At 40.8% G+C, this 19,750-nt stretch overlaps 1 protein-coding gene across 8 annotated transcripts in view; it reads right to left on the bottom strand.

Moving 5' to 3' along the window:
- sh3pxd2aa (SH3 and PX domains 2Aa) overlaps positions 1-19,750 on the bottom strand; it is a 266,480-nt gene that overhangs the window by 95,900 nt on the left and 150,830 nt on the right. For all 8 annotated transcript variants that reach the window (XM_073027125.1, XM_073027126.1, XM_073027127.1 and 5 more), the window contains one exon: positions 19,356-19,487. In XM_073027125.1, the coding sequence (XP_072883226.1) occupies positions 19,356-19,487 (132 nt within the window). The remainder of the gene's footprint in view (positions 1-19,355; positions 19,488-19,750) is intronic.

Below are 19,750 nucleotides of genomic sequence, written 5' to 3'. Positions count from 1 at the left end.
AAGCTGATGAAGAGCAGCCTGATATACAAGTTCCTGTTGTCCATATAATGCAGTGCAGAGTGAAAAGCCAGAGAAATTGCATCTGCTGTTGATCTGTTATGGTGGTAGACAAAATAAAGTGGATCCAGGTTTGTCTGAGGCAGGAATTGATTTGCACCATAACAACTGAAAGTACTTCATTCTAATTGAGGTAAATGTTACTGGGCAACAGTTGGTGAGGCAGGTCACCACACTCTTTTTGGGCTTTTCTTACTGACATCTCAACTGGACCAACTATCTTTAAACAATAACTTCCACTTAAATAGCACTTTCAACAAAGCAAAAACTTCCACAAGGTGCATCATAAAGGTATTATCAATCAAAAAAAAAGAGGCTGATCTACATAAAATGGTGTAAGATTTGATGAACAAAAGAACAACCAAAGAGATACACACACAAATTGCTGGTGGAATGCAGCAGGTCAGGCAGCATCTATAGGGAGAAGCGATTTTTAAAAAAAAAAATCTGGAAGTTGGAGAGGTGGAGAGGTTTAGGTAACAGATTTCAGAAATTAGGGTCAAATCTCAGTGTGTGTAAGTGTCCAGAATTGGAGAAGTGAATATCACACAACAGCAGTAAAACATACAAACAATGAGTCCAATCCTACGGTCTATCTGGTTTTCCCACATTAAGTTTCATATGTATTTTATACCTTCCCCTTGGTTCTTGGCATTGTTCAAAAAAAAATTACCAATAAAAAGTAATGAATACTTACAAAAACAAAAACAGATGAGACTCAATACATGAGTTTATAAGTTCTTCAAATGAACTGCATTAGTAAGTCCTTCAAATGAACTGCAATTACATTCCAGGGGGCATTTCTTTAAAGAGCTCTGCTTTGAGCTGTTCTTTCTGTGTGGCCAGAAACACAGAACAGCACCATCGGAATTTATAAGTACAGTTCACAACTCAACTAAATTTTCATTCCATCAGCCACTGATTGAGTTTTTTTTTTAGAGGAAGTTATTAAGAAAATTAATGGACAAGACAGTAGGTGTGAAATATGTGAATCTTAGTGAGGCTTTTGACAAGGTAATGTACTGTAAAGATGTGCTGACTCTTGAAAGTCCAGAATAGGTTCACAAGAACAACCCCAGGAATGATTAGCTTAATGCATGAGCGTTTGATTTCTCTGGACCTATATTCAATGGAGTTCAGAAGATCTCATTGATACCTACCAGATATTGAAAGGACTGGATAGAGTGGATGTTGGAGAGGATGTTTCCTCTAGAAGAGCCACAGATTCAAGGGCACAGCCTCAGAATTAAAGAACATTCCTTTATAACACTGACAAGAATAAGTATTTTCTTCAGCCAAAGGATGTGGAATCTATGGAATTTGTTGGTACAGCGGCTGTAAAGGTTAAGTCATTTGGTGCATTTAAGGCAGGTACTGATAGGTTCTTAATTGATTAGAGGGTAAAAGATTATAGAGAGAAGGCAGGAAAATGTGGTTGAAGAAAGGGGGAAAAAACTGCCATGATTAAATAACTTGATGAGCTGGATGGTCCATTTCTGCTCCTAAGACTTATGGTTTTATAGTAGACGGATACAGAAAATCAAGGCACACAGGGTCATAGAAAACATGTGGTGGTGCTAGAAAGAAGCAAGAAGAAAATCACAAGAATTTTGCATGTAATGGAGTGCAGGAGTCTGAGGTATAACCTAATCTAAGATTTTACAATTATGTTGGGACACAGATATAGTAGAGCATCACAGTCTTTTTTTCAAGGTAGGAGAATTTAAAACTAGATGACACAGTTTTTGGAAGAAAGCAGAAATATTTAAAGGAAATCTGAGGGACAAGTGGTGGATAAGTGGAATGAGCTGCCAGGCGAGGTGTTAGGGTATGCTATGATTACATTGTTTAAAAAAACATTTGGACAGTGCATATATAGGAAAGGAATAGACATATTGACCAAATGCAGGAAAGTGGAATTAGTGTCTTAACTGACCAGGATAAATTGGGCCTGATTCCATGGTGTATAACCCCTCAAGGGTAGTGGGCCTGCCATAGTTCTCTACCATACAACACAAATTGTCAATTTTAACTTCATTTCCATCTTCCAGCTCCCTTCATACTGTCATTTCAAACAAAAACAGGGTAGATGCTGGAAATCAGAAATTAAAAGTTTTTCTGGAAGTACTCAGCAGTTAGGGCAGCACTGTGTTGTCAGAACTGCTCTAGCACAAACAACATATTAGATAGATAGATACTTTATTCATCCCCATGGGGAAATTCAACATTTTTTCCAATGTCCCATACACTTATTGTAGCAAAACTAATTACATCCAATACTTAACTCAGTAAAAATATGATATGCATCTAAATCACTCTCTCAAAAAAGCATTAATAATAGCTTTTAAAAAGTTCTTAAGTAGTTTACTTAAATACATTGAGTCCTAACCCCGGCACTTTAACATATCTTACTCCTGGCGGTTGAATTGTAAAGCCGAATGGCATTGGGGAGTATTGATCTCTTTATCCTGTCTGAGGAGCATTGCATCGATAGCAACCTGTCGCTGAAACTGCTTCTCTGTCTCTGGATGGTGCTATGTAGAGGATGTTCAGGGTTTTCCATAATTGACCAAAGCCTACTCAGCGCCCTTCGCTCTGCTACCGATGTTATTCTCTCCAGTACTTTGCCCACGACAGAGCCCGCCTTCCTTACCAGCTTATTAAGACGTGAGGCGTCCCTCTTCTTAATGCTGCCTCCCCAACACGCCACCACAAAGAAGAGGGCGCTCTCCACAACTGACCTATAGAACATCTTCAGCATCTCACTACAAACATTGAATGACGCCAACCTTATAAGGAAGTACAGTCGACTCTGTGCCTTCCTGCACAAGGCATCTGTGTTGGCAGTCCAGTCTAGCTTCTCGTCTAACTGTACTCCCAGATATTTGTAGGTCTTAACCTGCTCCACACATTCTCCATTAATGATCACTGGCTCCATATGAGGCCTAGATCTCCTAAAGTCCACCACCATCTCCTTGGTCTTGGTGATATTGAGACACAGGTAGTTTGAGTTGCACCATATCACAAAGTCCTGTATCAGTTTCCTATACTCCTCCTCCTGTCCATTCCTGACACACCCCACTATGGCCGTGTCATCAGCGAACTTCTGCACATGGCAGGACTCCGAGTTATATTGGAAGTCTGACGTGTACAGGGTGAACAGGACCGGAGAGAGCACGGTCCCCTGCGGCGCTCCTGTGCTGCTGACCACCGTGTCAGACCTACAGTCTCCCAACCGCACATACTGAGGTCTATCTGTCAAGTAGTCCACTATCCAATCCACCATGTGAGAGTCTACTCCCATCTCCGTTAGTTTGTGCCTTAAGATCTTGGGCTGGATGGTGTTAAAGGCACTACAGAAGTCCAGGAATGTAATCCTCACAGCACCACTGACCCCATCTAGGTGAGAGAGGGATTTGTGCAGCAAATACGTGATAGCATCCTCCACTCCCACCTTCTCCTTATACGCAAACTGAAGAGGATCCCGGGCGTGCCTGGTTTGTGGCCTCAGATTCTGTATTATCAGCCGCTCCATGGTCTTCATCACGTGCGACGTCAAGGCAACAGGTCTGAAGTCATTCAACTCCTTTGGTTGTGGTTTCTTCGGTACCGGGACAATACAGGATGTTTTCCACTGTCTGGGTACTCTTCTCTGCTCCAGGCTCATGTTGAAGATGCGCTGTAGTGGTTCTCCCAGCTCAGTCGCACAGGCCCTCAGTAATCGTGGGGATACTCCATCCGGTCCAGCCGCCTTGCTGGTACAGATCTTCCTCAGTTGACCTTCCACCTGTGCAGCCGTAATCCTGGGCGTGGGCAAGGTCTCCTTGAGTGGCTATTTTCCTGTGAGGGAAGTAAGAGGGAGGACGAGTAGAAAGACAAGCCTGGTGTGGAGTTCTGCGGTGAGGATGAGATTGTGCTGTCGAACCTATTGAAGAAGTTGTTCAGCTGGTTCGCTTTCTCCACATCTCCACTTATGTTTGCCCCCCGCTTTGCACCGCATCCGGTGATGATCTTCATCCCATCCCACACCTCCTTCATGCTTTTTTTCTGCAGCTTTTGTTCTAGCTTCCTCCTATACTGCTCCTTTGCCCCCCTTATCTGTACTCTGAGTTCCTTCTGAACTCTTTTAAGCTCCAACCGATCACCATCTTTAAAGGCCCTCTTCTTCTGGTTTAGGAGGCCTTTGATGTGACTAGTGATCCAGGGCTTATTATTGGGATAGCAGCGAACAGTTCTAACAGGAACAACGGCATCCACACAAAAGTTAATATAGTCCGTTGTGCATTCAGTGACCTCCTCAACGCCCCCACAGAGCCCCCCTTGCAGTACATCCCAGTTAGTAGTACCGAAGCAGTCTCTCAGGGCCTGTTCAACTTCAGGAGTCCACTTTCTAAAAGAGCGTGTGGTAGTGGGATGCCTCATCACAATTGATTTATATCTGGGCTGTAACAAAACCAGGTTGTGATCAGCTTTCCCCAGTGAAGGCAGCGGGGATGCACTATATGCATCCTCTACGTTTGCATACAGTAGGTCAATAGTCCTATTACCCCTGGTGTAACAATCCACGTACTGGGAGAAAGCAGGTAGTGCCGTGTCCAAAGTCACATGGTTGAAGTCCCCTGTAATTAACACCAGTGCCTCAGGGTGCTGTGTCTGAAGCCTAGCAACAGCGGAGCTGATGACGTCACACGCTACAGTTGCGTCGGCACGCGGCGGGACATACACATTCACCACAATGACGTTTGCGAATTCTCGCGGCAGATAATATGGCCTCATACTCACGGCGATCAGCTCAATATCTCTTTCACAAATGGAGATCTTTGTACTCACATGCCCGGGGTTACACCAATAATAATAATAATAATCACCAATACACAGAAGCCTGGATGTACAACTTCATTACATCTATAAAAAGCATTCTAACTTTTAAAGCTATGTTCACACAACTGTTCATTGAAACAAGTCTAGGCAATTAGAACTGCCTTTATAGATAAAAAGAATGGGAAATTCAGCAATTCCCGAACACATAAGAGCTATTTGGAAAAGCAGCTGTCCACAATGATAAACATTTTCAATCTTTGCATAAAGGAACAGCCACTCAGGGGAAGGAAACTGCATCCAAAGTTTATGATTTTTTTAAGGAACACATGTAGCTAGTTTTTTTCCTCCAGAATTGACAAAGAATAAACACAAAATAATCATTTGAATTCTTGAAGCATTTTGAATTGCAGTGACTGCTGTCTGCAGGCACTTGTGAATATTATGGAACGGTGGCAATTACAATGAATATATACTAGAAGAATCACTCCTCATCTAATGATAAATTCACCTCTCCAAGAAAAAAAGTGTCTACAGGGTGAAGCTTCTCACCAAGTTGTGTTATATCTCCAACTAAACAGAGAATGTTGTTCAATGGGTTTAGATTATCTCAGGTTAAAAAATATGCCAATACTACAACCCAGTTGATTCCAAGACAGCCATGTCTTCTTTAATTTTGTGCCATCCTTAACAGCCACCTTTGTGGCCACACATATTTAGTTCTCTTGATCTTACATCCATTAGCTTGGACACTCTTGTGACCTTTATATTATAATACAGTATACAATAAATGCTTGACTAGGTATTCTTATGGTTCCAACTACTCAGAATGTCTAATGTTATACATATCTATACCTTTCGAAGAAGGCTTTCAAAAATTACTGAGGTATTGATCAGCTGAGTAAGGGAACCAAGAAATGGCAAATAGAGTTCAATTCAGATTATTGCCAGGCCCTAAAACCATAAAACACAGGATTAGAATTAACCCATTCAGCCATACCATCATGAATGATTTATTATCCCTTTCAACTCTATTCTCCTGCCTTCTCCCCATAACCTTTGACACCCTTACTAGTCAAGCTCTAACAACCTTGGCTTTAAATATACCTGATGATTTGGCCTTCACAGCTGTGTGGCAATGAATTTCACAGATTCACTACCTTCTGGATTAAGAAATTTCTATCTCTGTTCTAAATCGATGTTACTCCATACTGAGGCTATACTCTTTGGTCCTAGACTCCCCCACTACAGGAAACATCTTCTCTACATCCACTCAACAGACAATAGGTGCAGGAGTAGGCCATTCGACCCTTCGAGCCAGCACCGCCATTCAATGTGATCATAGCTGATCATCCACAATCAGTACCCCGTTCCTGCCTTCTCCCCATATCCCTTGACTCCGCTATCTTTAAGAGCTCTATCTAACTCTTTCTTGAAAGCATCCAGAGAATTGACCTCCACTGCCTTCTGAGGCAGAGCATTCCATAGATCCACAACTCTCTGGGCGAAAAAGTTTTTCCTCAACTCTGTTCTAAATGGCCTACTCCTTATTCTTAAACTGTGGCCTCTGGTTCTGGATTCCCCCAACATCGGGAACATGTTTCCTGCCTCTAACGTGTCCAATCCCTTAATAATCTCATATGTTTCAATCAGATCCCCTCTCGTCCTTCTAAGTTCCAGTGTATACAAGCCCTCACTTATCAAGTTCTCACTCTATCTAGGCCTTCCAGTATTTAATAGTTTTCAATGAGATATCCCTCATTCTCTAAACTCCAGTGAGTGTAGGCCGAGAGCCATTAAATGCTCTTATATATCAACAGTTTCATTCATGGAATCTTTCTCAAGGACCTCCTCTGGACCCTCTCCAATACCAGTACATATTTTCTTAGATAAGGGGCCCAAAATTACACGCAATGGTCCAAGCTCAGTCTGAGCAATGCCTTATAAAGCCTCTGCATTACACCCTTTTCCTTTATATTTTAGTACTCTTGAAATAAATGCTAACATTGCATTTGCCTTCATTACCACCGAATCAACCTGCAAGTTAACTTTTAAGATATCCTACACAAGTTCCTTTGCACCTCTGATGTTTGAGTTTTCCCCCACTTAGAAAATAGACTACATCTTTATTTCTTCTACCAAAGCACATGACAATGCACTTCCCTTCATTATATTCCATCAACCACTTCTTTGGCCATTCTCCTAATCTGTCCAAGTCCTTCTGCAGACTCCCTACTTCCTCAATACTACCTGTCCCTCCACCTACTGAATCTTTGCATTGTCCACAAACTTGGCCACAAAGCCATAAATTCCATCTTCCAAATTATTGATATATTACATCAAAAGAAGCGGTCCCAACACCAACTGCTGCGGAACACCATAAGTCACCAGCAACCAACCAGAAAAGGTAACCTTTATTCTTACAGTTTGCATCCTGCCAATCAGCCAATGCTCTATCCATGCTAGTACCTTCCCTGTAGTACCCTGTGCTCTTATCTTGTTAAGCAGTGTCATTGTAACACCTTGTCAAAGGCCCTCTGAAAATTCAAGTATACAAAAAAACTGATTCTCCTTGGTCTGTCCTGCTTGTTATTTCTTCAAAGAATCCCAACAGATTTGTCAGGCTAGATTTCCCCTTAAGGAAACCATGCTGACTTGGGTCCACTTTATCGTGTAACTCCAAAAATCTCAAACTCATCCTTAATAATTGACTCCTTTACCAACCATTGACGACAGGCTAACTGATCTATAATTTCCTTTCTTTTGCCTCCTACCCTTTTTAAAATGTGGACTGACAATTGCAACTTTCCAGTCCTTCAGAACCATTCCTGAATCTGGTAATTCTTGAAAGATCATTATTAATACCTCCAAAATCTCTTCAGTTATCTCTGTCAAAGCCTTGTGGTGTTATCCATCTGGCCCAGGCCTTCAGGCCTTTCAGCTTCCCAGGCACCTTCTCCTTAGCACTACACTCATTCTGCCCCAAACTCTCAGATTTCTGGCATGTGCTAGTATCTTCCATAGTGAAGATTGGTACAATAAACTTAAAGTTCATCCTCCATTTTTTGTCCCATACTACTATCTATCCAGCATCATTTTTACAGCCATCTGAAATCCACTCTCGCCTTTCTTTTACAGTTTATTTATCTGGGAAAAAAACTTTTTGTATCCTATTTTATATTATTGACTAGCTCACAATCATATTTCATCTTATAGTATTTTTAGATGTCTTCTGTTAGTTTTTAAAAGCTTCCTAATCCTCCAACTTTGCTCTAATTTTTGCTATTTTATATGCCTTCTATCTTGCTTTTATGCTGTCTTTGACTTTCCTCGTTTGTTACAGTTCTGTCATCCACCCTTTAGAATAATACTTTATCTTTGTAATGTATCTATCCTGCACCTTCTGAATTGCCCCCAGAAACTCCAGCAATTGCTATTATGTCATCATCCCTGCTCGTGCTCCCTTCTCTAATGCCTCTGTAATTCCCTTTACTCCAATGTAATACTGATACATCTGACTTTATCTTTTCCCTTTCAACTGCAGGGCGAGTGCCATTATATTATGATCACTGCTTCCTAAGGGTTCCCTTACCATAAACTCCCTGATCAATTCTAGTTCACTACACAACACCCAATTCAGAATTGCCTTTCCCCTAGTGGGCTCAACCACAAGCTGCTAGAAGCTGCCACCTTGAGGGCATTCAATAAATTCTCTCTCAAGATCCAACAACAACCTAATTTTCCCAAAGTACCTACATATTGACATCCCTCATGACTGTTGTAACATTGCCCTTATTTCACGTCATTTCTATCTCCTGTTATAATTTATTTCCCACATTCTGGCTAATGTTTGGAGTCCTGTATACAATTCCCATCAGGGTCTTTTTACCTTGCAGCTTCTTAATTCTACCTACAAAGATTTTATATCTTCTGATCCTGTGTCACCTCTTTTTAAGGATTTGATTTCATTTTTTAACAACAGAGCCACATCAGCTCCTCTGCCTATCTGCCTGTCCTTTCAATACAATGTATATCCTTGGATGTTAAGCTTCGAACTATGATCTCCTTTCAGCTGTAACTCAGTAATGCCCACAATGTCATACCTGCAAATCTCTAACTACACAAGATTATTTACCTTATTCCATATACTACGTGCAATCAAATATAACTCTTTCATTCCTGTATTCATTAACCTTTGTGATTTTGCTCCTATGTTACACTTAACCCATCACACTTACTGTAATTTTTCCCAATCATCTGGCTGTCCTTCCTCACAGTCTCACTACACACTGCATCTACTTGCATACCAACTTCCCCTACTCTCATCCCCATCACTCCCAATCTGTTGTATTTTGGAAAATTAAATCTTGGTTGGTGTTACACTTGGTGGAGTCTTGGGAGAGTACTATAGAACAGAGGGACCTTAGGGTAAGTATGTGGTTCACTGAAAGTGGAGTCACAAATAGTCAGTGTGGTGAAGAAGGCTTTTGGCACTCTTGCCATGGCAAGTAAGGACATTGAGCATAAAATTTGGAAGGGCATGTTATACTTGTACAGGTCGATGGTGAGGCCACACTTGGGAGTATTCAGGGTTGGCTGCCCTAAGTGGAAAAGATATTATTAAACTAGAAAGAGCGTAGAAAAGGGTGCAGCCTAGACCTGAAGGACTGAGTTATAGGGAGAGGTTAGACAGACTTGTATAAAATTATGAGGGGCATAGACAGGGTAAATGCACTCAGTCTTTTTCCCAGGGATGGGGAATCAAGAACTAGAGCAAATTGGTTTACTATGAGAGGGAATAGATTTAATAGGTACTTGATGGACAATTATTTTTAACATAAAGGATGGTATCTTATGTGGAATGAGCTGCTACAAGAAGTGATTGAGGTAGGTACAATAACAACTTTTAAATGATAGTGGGATATGTAGATGGATTGGAAAGGTTTAGAAAGTTATGGGTCAAATACTGGCAAATAGGATCTTGAATGGGCCATTTTGGTCAGCATGCCTGTTTCAGTGCTGTATAACTCCATGTCTCAGAATCAGAATCAGGTTTATTATCACTGGCATATGTTGTGAAATTTGTTAACTCAGCAGCAGCAGTTCAATGTGATACATAATATAGAAGAAAAAAATAATAAATATATCAATCAATTACAGTATATGCATATTGAATAGATTAAAAATCGTGCAAAAACAGAAATAATATATATTTAAAAAGTGAGGTAGTGTTCATGGGTTCCATGTCCATTTAGGAATTGGGTGGCTGATGGGAAGAAGGTATTACTGAATTGCTGATGTGTGCCTTCAGGCTCTGTACCTCTTACCTGATGGTAACAGTGAGAAACGGGCATGCCCTGGGTGCTGGGAGCTCCTCAATAATAGATGCTGCCTTTCTGAGACACTGCTCCTTAAAGATGTCCTGGGCACTTTGTAGGCTAGTACCCAAGATGGAGCCAACTAAATTTACGACCCTCTACAGCTTCTTTCGGTCCTGTGCAGTAGCCTCCACCCACACCAGTGATGCTGCCTGTCAGAATGCTCTCCAGGTGCATCGATAGAAGGTTGTGAATGTTTTTGCTAACATACCAAATCTCTTCAAACTCCTAATGAAGTATAGTCACTGTTATGTTTTCTTTTATAGCTGCATCGATATGTTGGGGCCAGGTTAGGTTCTCAGAGATCTCGACACCCAGGAATTTGAAACTGCTCACTCTCTCCGCTTCTGGTCCCTCTATGAGGATCGATATGTGTTCCTTCATCTTACACTTCCTGAAGTCCACAACCAGCTCATTCATCTTACTGGCGTTGAGCGCAAGGTTATTGCTGCGACACCACTCCATTAGTCGGCATATCTCACTCCTGTATGCCCTCTTGTCTCGAACTGAGATTCTACCAACAATGGTTGTATCATCAGCAAGTTTATAGATGGCATATAAGCTATGCCTAGCCACACAGTCGTGGGTATAGAGACAGTAGAGCAGTGGGCTAGACACATACCCGAGGTACACCAGTGTTGATTGTCAGCGAGGAGGAGATATTACCACCAATCTGCACAGATTGTGGTCTTCTGGTTAGGAAGTCAAGGGTCCAATTGCAGCGGGAGGCACAGAAGCCCAGGTTCTATAACTTCTCAATCAGGATTGTGGGAATGATGGTGGTAAATGTTGAGCTATAGTTGATGAATAGAATCCTGATATAGATGTTTGTATTCTAACATAGGCTTTAGGGCTTTGGGATAAGACAAACCCATGATGAAGTTTTTAAACTTGAAAGAAAGGAATTCACACCCTTACCTCCTACATTTGAGAAGAGGAGAACATACCATGGGAGCTCAGAGGTGCCACAAAATGACATCTCCAAGAATGGAGATGTATGCAGCACAGAAGAAGGCTGTTAGTCCTGAAGAAGGATTTTGGCCTGAAACATTGATACTGCCTGACCAGCCAGGTTCCTCCAGCATTTTGTGCGCCCTTCAGGCCAACCTGTCCATAATGACCACTGTAGCCATCTGTACTAATAAATAAAAATATCTCAGTCTATCTAGACTTTCATTAGAACTCAAACCTTCATAAGCCATCAACTTTCTTGTGAATCCACACTGCTCCCTCTCTTAATGCAATCCTTCCAATACTATGGTAACCAAAACTGCACAATAGACTCCAAGTGCCATCTCACCAATATTCCTTTGCCTGATGGAGGGTCTCGGCTCAAAATGTCGACTGTTTAATCCTCTCCATAGACACTGTCTGACCTGCTGAGTTCCCCAGCATTTTTGTGTGTGTTCCTATTTCCAATTTCCAAATTGATCTAGTTGATGTTGCAACCTTAAATTACCTTATTCACTGTCCAGCAATTTTGTTGTATTCTGCAAAATGATTAGGCATGCCATAAACAGTATTTTCTCAACTAAATCAACAATATGTATGACAAATAAGGGATCCAGTATGCAGTAGACACCACTGGTTTAAGCCCTCCAATCTGAGAAAATGCCCTTCACTACCACGTTCTTACTCCTACCAGCAACCTTATTTTGTATCCAATTAGCTACTCACACTGAAGTCTATGTGATATAAACTTACGGACCAGCCCACCTTACCATCCAGGAATTTGTCAAAACCCTTGCTAAAATCCAAGATGACAATGGCTACCACCCTCTCCTTATTAATCATATTGGTCATAAGTAAAATAATTTTTACATTACAGTAAGGAAGTAGAGGCTTGAAGAGGGCACATAAGAGGTTCACTGCGACGCTGACTGGAGTCCATTAATAGGGATGAGATTTTGGGGTACTTGGGGGCACACAATTAAATAGGATGAAGTCAGCATGGTTTCCTTAAGGGGAAATCTTACCTGAATTCCAGAGTTATCTCTATCTGACTAAATAACTTACTCATCTCTGTTCTAAAGGCTGTGCACTCTGGTCCTAGACTCATCCACTATTAGAAAAGTTAGCCTGTCTTCAGTGGTTGACATGATGTTTGAGTCTATAATTAAGAATGAAAAGGGGGACGTCACATGATGATGTAGGATCGAGACGTGGAAATCCAGCTCTCCCATAAAAAACCAGTAAAATAATGTTTAAGTGAAGAAAAGTTAGTAAATACTTTTTAAAAATTACTTATAAACTACTCAGGATTGTCTTAAGATATGTCTCCTAAACAGAAGCAGAAGAAAACTACTACTTTGAAGACAACACAAGTTGGAAAAGAATCAAGGCCGGCAGCCATGAAAAAGCCTCGGGCTCAAGTGCATTTTACCTCCGGCGATACAGAACAGGAAACTGCGGCAACATCAACCATTTCCAAAAAGAAGAGCAACAGGAATTGCGCATGCGTGAAGGAAGGGGCATGCACAAACACGAGCAACCCAAACTACAAATCCCAGTTATGATCGGAACTGAAAGTGAAAGTGAATATGTGGTGGAATCAGATTCTCTGGATAAATCAGATGAAGATGAAGAGACAAACAAAGAAGAGCAACAGGAAGAGGTTGGAGGTGATATTGGAGACATAAAAAATCTTTGGTGCAAATAATGCATGAATTAAAAGCATTAAAATAAAAAAGATATTAAAAATATGAAGATTATGTTTGATAAAATGATGAAAAGACAGGACAAAATGGACAAGAAAATTAAAAACTTGGAAGAAATAACAGGAGACACCATTGATAGAGTGAATAAAATGGAAGATAATATTTCTGCCCAGACATCAGAAAGAAAATGGTTGTTGGAAAAAGTGGATGTACTTGAAAATTTTAACAGACGAAATAATATTAAGATTGTTGGACTTAAAGAAGGTATAGAGGGAGAGGATCCAATAAATTTTTTTCAAAAATGGATTCCAGAAATGTTGGAAATGGAAGAAGGAACCCAGTTAATTGAAATTGAAAGGGCTCACAGAGCCTTAAGATCAAGACCTCAAGTTGATCAAAACCCACGATCAACCTTGATAAAATGTTTAAGATATCAAGATAAAGAAAAGATCCTGAAGGCGGCCGCCCAAAGTGCCAGAAAGAGAAACGAGCCATTGATGATAGAAGGGAAAACAGTTCTTTTCTATCTTGATAGAAGTTATGACCTTTTGAAGAGAAAGAAGGAATTTAACCTAGTGAAAAAAGTTTTATGGGAAAAGGGTTATAAATTTATATTGTGCCAGCTGGCAACCCTGATAATTTTTTTGGATGACGGAAAAAGAAGATCTTTTACTGATTATCGGGATGCGGAAGAATTTGCACAAGAACTCCCAAATATTCGCTAACCATAGCCAAAGATTTAAAAGTGAAACGGATTAAAGATGAAGACAGGGACAGTGAATGGAGTTGATGGATGTTTAAGGACAGAAGAATATTTAAATATATTGTTAATTATATGATACAGGGGGAGAAAGGTAAAAATTTGAGAAATATTAATCGAGAGTAGTGATATTATTTTTTCTTCTCTTATATATACTTTTTTATGTTACGAGGTAGCTGGGGGAACTTCGGATCAATTGCTACGGGATTCACGTGTGTAATCATGGCGATTGCTATGACCCGTACAACGGAGGGGGGTAATGTTGTGTTTTTTTTTTATTCACAACATTAGTAGGGGGTTATTTTGTGATTTTTTTTCTTTATAATCTATTTTTCTTTAATCTTTCTTTCTTTGCCTGGACAATCGGGGGGGGGGGGGGGGAGACACATAGCAACACAGAGAATTTTAAAAAGATTCCCCAAGGTACTACGAAAGTTGAAAAGTTAGGTATTACTATAGACTGGAGTAACCCTGTTAAAAATAATGATTAATTTACTGAATTTTTAAAGTTTTAGTGTTAATGGGCTTAATGGACCGGTGAAAAGAAAAAGAATTTTAAAATACATTAAGAAAATGAAAATAGATATAGCTTGTAGCTGCATTCTATTTGAAAAAAATTACTTATAATTTAAGAGATAAATACGAAATATTTCTGAAAATTTGGCACCCTTATTTACAAAAGATAGGATTAAATACCTATATAGGTGCTCCAACGATAAAATTATTGGTTATTTGGGGAAAGAAATAAATATATATACTAAAGCTGTTATGAACTCCATGGAGCATGTGGGGATCTTCCGATATCCAGGCATTCTTTCTTTCTTATTTTTTCCTTTTTTTTCTTCTCTTTCTACAGGGATATGTTAGGGGGGAGGGGTGAAGGGGAGGGGGGAAGGGTTGATAATTTTTTTTCCTTCTGTAACCATTTGAAAATTCAATTAAAAAAATTATTTAAAAAAAAAAGAAATTTCAGGGTACTTGAGTGCACATGATAAAATAGTTTAAAGTCTGCATGGTTTCCTTAAGGGAAAACCTTGCCAGAAAATCTGTTGGTATTCTTTGAGGAAATCTTCTGGTAAGATGGCAGCACACTTGGATGCAGCAGCTTCTACAGGCCAACCAAAGATGGTATTATCATTTTTAAACAATTTATTTTTACTATCATAAGACCCAGCTGGATTTTAAGAGCTTCAAGTACTACAGGTCTAACCCATCAGCAATTTCTCTTTGGTGAGAAACAGAAGGAGCTGGAGTTTTATTTATTGATTGATTGATTGGTGAATTGATTGACTGATTGAGATACAGAACAGAATAGGCCCTTCGGCCTTTTGAGCTGTGCCACCCAGCAACCCCCGTATTACCCCTAGCCTATTCATGGGACAATTTACAAAGACCAATTAACCTACCAAATGGTACATTTTGGACTGTGGGAGGAAACTGGAGTATCTGAAGGAAGCCATATAGTCACGGGGAGAATGGACAAACTCCTTACAGACAGCCTCAGGAATTGAACCTGAGCTGCTGGTAAAGCATTATGCTAACCACTACGTAACTGCACCACCCACACTTGGTCCGGATCATGTTGCTGCCTGCATCAGAGATGCTATGGAGTGTATGCACAAAGGAGACGTGCAGTCTAACAGTGAGTCAATTTCTTCTGATTGCAAGACCCTGCTGGACGTGTGTTAATGATGATTCACTGGTTTATTGGCAAATGGCAGTGGAGCTGCATGGCCTCGGTTATAGCAAGGTCTAAGCCTCAAGCCACAGTATCGCCTCTTTGCAGCCGCCCTGGAGTTAGGTGTCGGGGTTGGCGCACTCCACTGGAGTGCTGGAGGCTGGAGTTGATACTGCTCTCCAGTGATCACTCAGCAGAATACAAGATATATTGTGTTCAACCGCAGATTGCTGCAACATTCATGGACTTAGGTACTTGGACTATATTTTTTTAAGTGTCACTGTATTTTATTGCTGTCTTACATGGTTGAATGACATTAAACTTGAGTGTAAATTTGAAATGACAGGCAGAATAGATAAAGGAGAGGCAGAGGATTTTGTTTATTTGGATTTTCAGAAGGCCCTTCAGTCAAGTTGCTGCACATGAGGCTGCTTAACAAGATAGAGCCCATGGCATTGCAGGAAAGATACTGGCTGACTGGCAGGAGGCTGCTGATGACTAGTGGTACTCAGGGGGTCGGCGTTGAGACCACTTCTTTTCATGTTATACATCAATGAATTGAATGGAGAAATTGATGGTTTTGTGGCCAAATTTGCAGACAATACAAAGATAGGTGGAGGGGCAGGAAGGACTCGGACAGATTAGGAGAATGGATAAAGGAGTGGCAGATAGAATACAGTGTAGGGAAGTGTATGGTCATTCACTTTGGTAGAAGGAATAAAGGCATAGGCCATTTCTAAACAGACAGCTCATTCAGAAATCGGGGTGCAAAGATACTTGCGAGTCCTCAGGCAAGATTCCCTAAAAGTTAACTTGCAGGTTAAGTCAGTGGTAAGGAACTGCAATGTTAGCATTCATTTCAAGAGGACTAAAATATAAAAGCAAGGATGTAATGCCGAGGCTTTATAAGGCATTGGTCGAGACTGACTTGGGGTATTGTGAGCAGTTGCAGACCATTAGACCACAATGGATGTGCTGGCATTAGAGAAGTTCCAGGGGAGGTTCACAAGAATAATCCCAGGAATGGAAGGGTTAATGCCTGAGGAATGCTTGATGGCTTTAGCCCTGTACTCATTGGAGTTCATAAGAATGAGGGTGGATCTCATTGAAACCTACTGAAAGGCCTAGATAGAGTGGATGTGGAATCCAACATTTTCCCAACCACTGAAGTCAGAACTATAATTTTCTGTCTTTTGCTTCCCTGCTATTCTTAAAGAGTGGAGTGACTTTGCAATTTTCCAGTCCTCTGGAACCATTTCAGAAACTAGTAATTCTTGAAAGATCATAACTAATGCTGCCATAATTTCTTCAACTATCTCTTAAAGCTGAGGTTGGCAGGTACTGAAATAGTATGTCAAAGAGTATGGTAAGACAGGAAAAAGTCTACAACTTTATTCCTTCTATCAAAATCCATGACCATACAGTTCCCTACACTGTATTCCATCTGTAAATTTGCTCATTCTCTTACTGTCTAAGGACTCCCTGCTTCCATAAAACTACCTCCCCCTCCACATATCTTCATATGGTCTGTAAAGTTGGCCACAAAGCTATCAATTGCATCGTCGAAATCATTGACATATTACATGAAAAAAATTGGTCCCAAAACTAACACCGGCAAAATACCACTAATCAGTCATTGACAGCCAACCTGAAGAAGCCTCCTTTATTCCCACCCTTTACCTCATACTAGTCAGTCAATCTTATACCTCTCCTGTTAAACCAAGGTTTTAACTTGTTAAGCAGTCTCATGGGAAGCACCTCGACAAAAATCTTCGGGAAACACAAGTGAACTACATCCACTACCTCTTCTTTGCCTATCCCACCAGTTATTTCCTCAAAAAATGTCAACACACTTGTTTGGCAAGATTTCCCTTTAAGCAAACCATGCTGAATTCGATCTAATTTATCATGTGCCTCCAAGTACCCCAAACTTCTTTCTTAATAATGGATTCAAACAATTGCCAACCAATGAAGTCAGGTTAACAGGTCAATAATTTCCTGACATTTGCTTTTTTCTTTTCTTTGCAATCTTCCTTTCCTCTGGAAACATTCCAGAATCGTGATTCCTCAAAGATTGCTACTATTTCCTCCACTTCAGTTACCTCTTTAAGAGCTCTGGGATACGGTCCATCTCCTGTAGTAAAAGTCCTCTAGAATGCATTCACATCTTTTCTGGAATGTGGTCAACAAAAATTTTGGATCTTTGTATATTAAAGCAATGAAGAGGCACAGCTTTAGCAGAAAAAAGTGGTGGTTAGGTAAAATAAGTTAGCCACAACATTTTACGATAGTGAAAAAGCTGAATGGTCGAATGCTGACTGTATTTCTTATGTTATTGTTTTAAAAGTGGCCCTGTGAGTGTAAACATAGTAGGATCACCCATTAGTATATAAATGTAAGGGGAGAGGGAGGGGGCAGAGGGAGTGGGGGAGAGGGGAACAGGGAGGAGGGGGAAGGGGGGGTTGATGGAAGCTGGGAGACGGGGGGAGTGGAGAAAGACCAGTGAGTGGGAGACATTGGGGGGGGCAAGGTGGGTGGGGGGAGACACAGTGGGAGGGCGAGGAAACCGGTGGGGGGAAGAGAGACACAGCGGAAGGGGGAGAGAGACACGGCGCAGGGGAGACACGGTGAGGAAAGAATGTGGTGGGGGGAGAGAGACACAGTGGAGGAGGACTGTGCAGGGGAGACATGGTGGGGGGGGCACAATGTGGGGGTAGGGGTGGGAACAGAGAACCCATGTGCACTTGTGCATGTATGGAAAAGCAAAGCAACATTTCACATTAATGGCCTTTCATTTCTGATGAAGATCATCAACTTGAAACTTTAACTCTGCTTCTTCCACCAGCAATTTTTTTGGTTTCCTTTCATATTTCCAGCACCTGGTGATAACAATATTTGTGATATAGTATTGGGTTACCTGTGTAATGTTCTAGAATGATACGCTTACTCTTCATACTAGAGTTATCCGGTTACAACACAGAGACTAGAACTACCCATTTACTTCACATACTGTACTCGATTACCCAGTTACTATATACACTCAGTTTAAATGAGGTACTCAGTTTCCTTTCATCCTGTGCTGGGTTATCCAATTCTGCTATATGCTTTGCTAGATTATACAGTTGATATACTGTGAGATTACATGATTACTTCACATTTAGTATTGCATTACTCAGTTACTGTTTGTACTGACTGAATTGGTCGTTTGAACATTGGAAGAAGAGCATGTTTTTGGAAAGTGTCTTCCGTAATCGACAAGGGAGGCCAGACACATTCTACTCACACAGCCTGATTCTGTTAAAAACAACTACATTGCAAACTGACACAATGCAGCAAACTGTAAGGCCTCCTCTATTTGAACACTGAAGAGCAACATTAACACTAGTACAACAGCCAAGCACTTCACATTGACAAATATTTCTTTAAAAAGCACAGTAACAGCAGCTTGAGGTCACATGCTGTCACTTTCACTCCAGTTTTATCGCACTAATATAGAAATACAGAATAACAAATGGGGGGAAAAGGAGACAGATGTTGAGAGAAATTTTTCAGGAAAAGAATAGATCAATTTGAAACGGTAACCTTCATATTTTTTGGACAGGGACTAGAAGTGAAACAACTTTGCATTTCATGGAAGCAGATTATCAGGGACTGGTTACAGTTTGCAAGCAACATTATGACATTGACTATGTTTACAGCAATTTTACATTGTTAATTAAGAGAGAATTTTGCAGACATTCCTACAGAGAGAGGCAGATCTTGGACTTGAGCCCAAAGCAACAGGGAGCTCCTGACACTCAGCCAAAGGCAGACACAGATGGAAGTAATGTACAGTGCTGGGTCCGAGAAAGAGAGAGCGAGAGAGAGCAAGGGGGGGGGGGGGGAAGAAATAGAGCAAGGGAACAGAAACAGAGAGCAAGGGGAAAGAAAGAGAGCAAGAAAGAGAGGGGGTAGAGAGAGGGTGAGAGAAAAAGAAGGAAGATTTTTATGATTTTTTTCTTACTTACCACTCTCACTTTTTTCAATAACATCCACTACTTCCCCTGCTTTCAGGCTAATCTCAGAATTCTCCTGCTTCTCATAGTTGGCGACTACCACATACTGATCCAAAACCATGGGCTCCGAGACAGTCTCCGAACCTGGAGTAGGGAAAAAGCAAGCTGTCAGCCAACTCGCAGCCATGACTCCTTGCAAGCGACAGACTATTCCACTTACGATAGGCCAAATCTTTAGCACCCTTCAACCAATCAGAACTCAAGTTCAGTCTACAGAATATTCCTAAAGATCTGGCCATATAGAATCTTCCTTCCACCCCCTCAGCTTCACTGCGTAACATTCAAATCTTCAGGTTCGTGTTTAAATTAAGTTTCTTGGAGTTTTAATCCTGAAAGAGATGTCAGCA

Source organism: Hemitrygon akajei, chromosome 23 (assembly GCF_048418815.1).
Source record: "Hemitrygon akajei chromosome 23, sHemAka1.3, whole genome shotgun sequence".
Taxonomy (NCBI): Eukaryota; Metazoa; Chordata; class Chondrichthyes; order Myliobatiformes; family Dasyatidae; genus Hemitrygon; species Hemitrygon akajei.
Note: the sequence above shows the minus strand (reverse complement) of the source record. Positions and strands in the feature narration are given on the sequence as shown.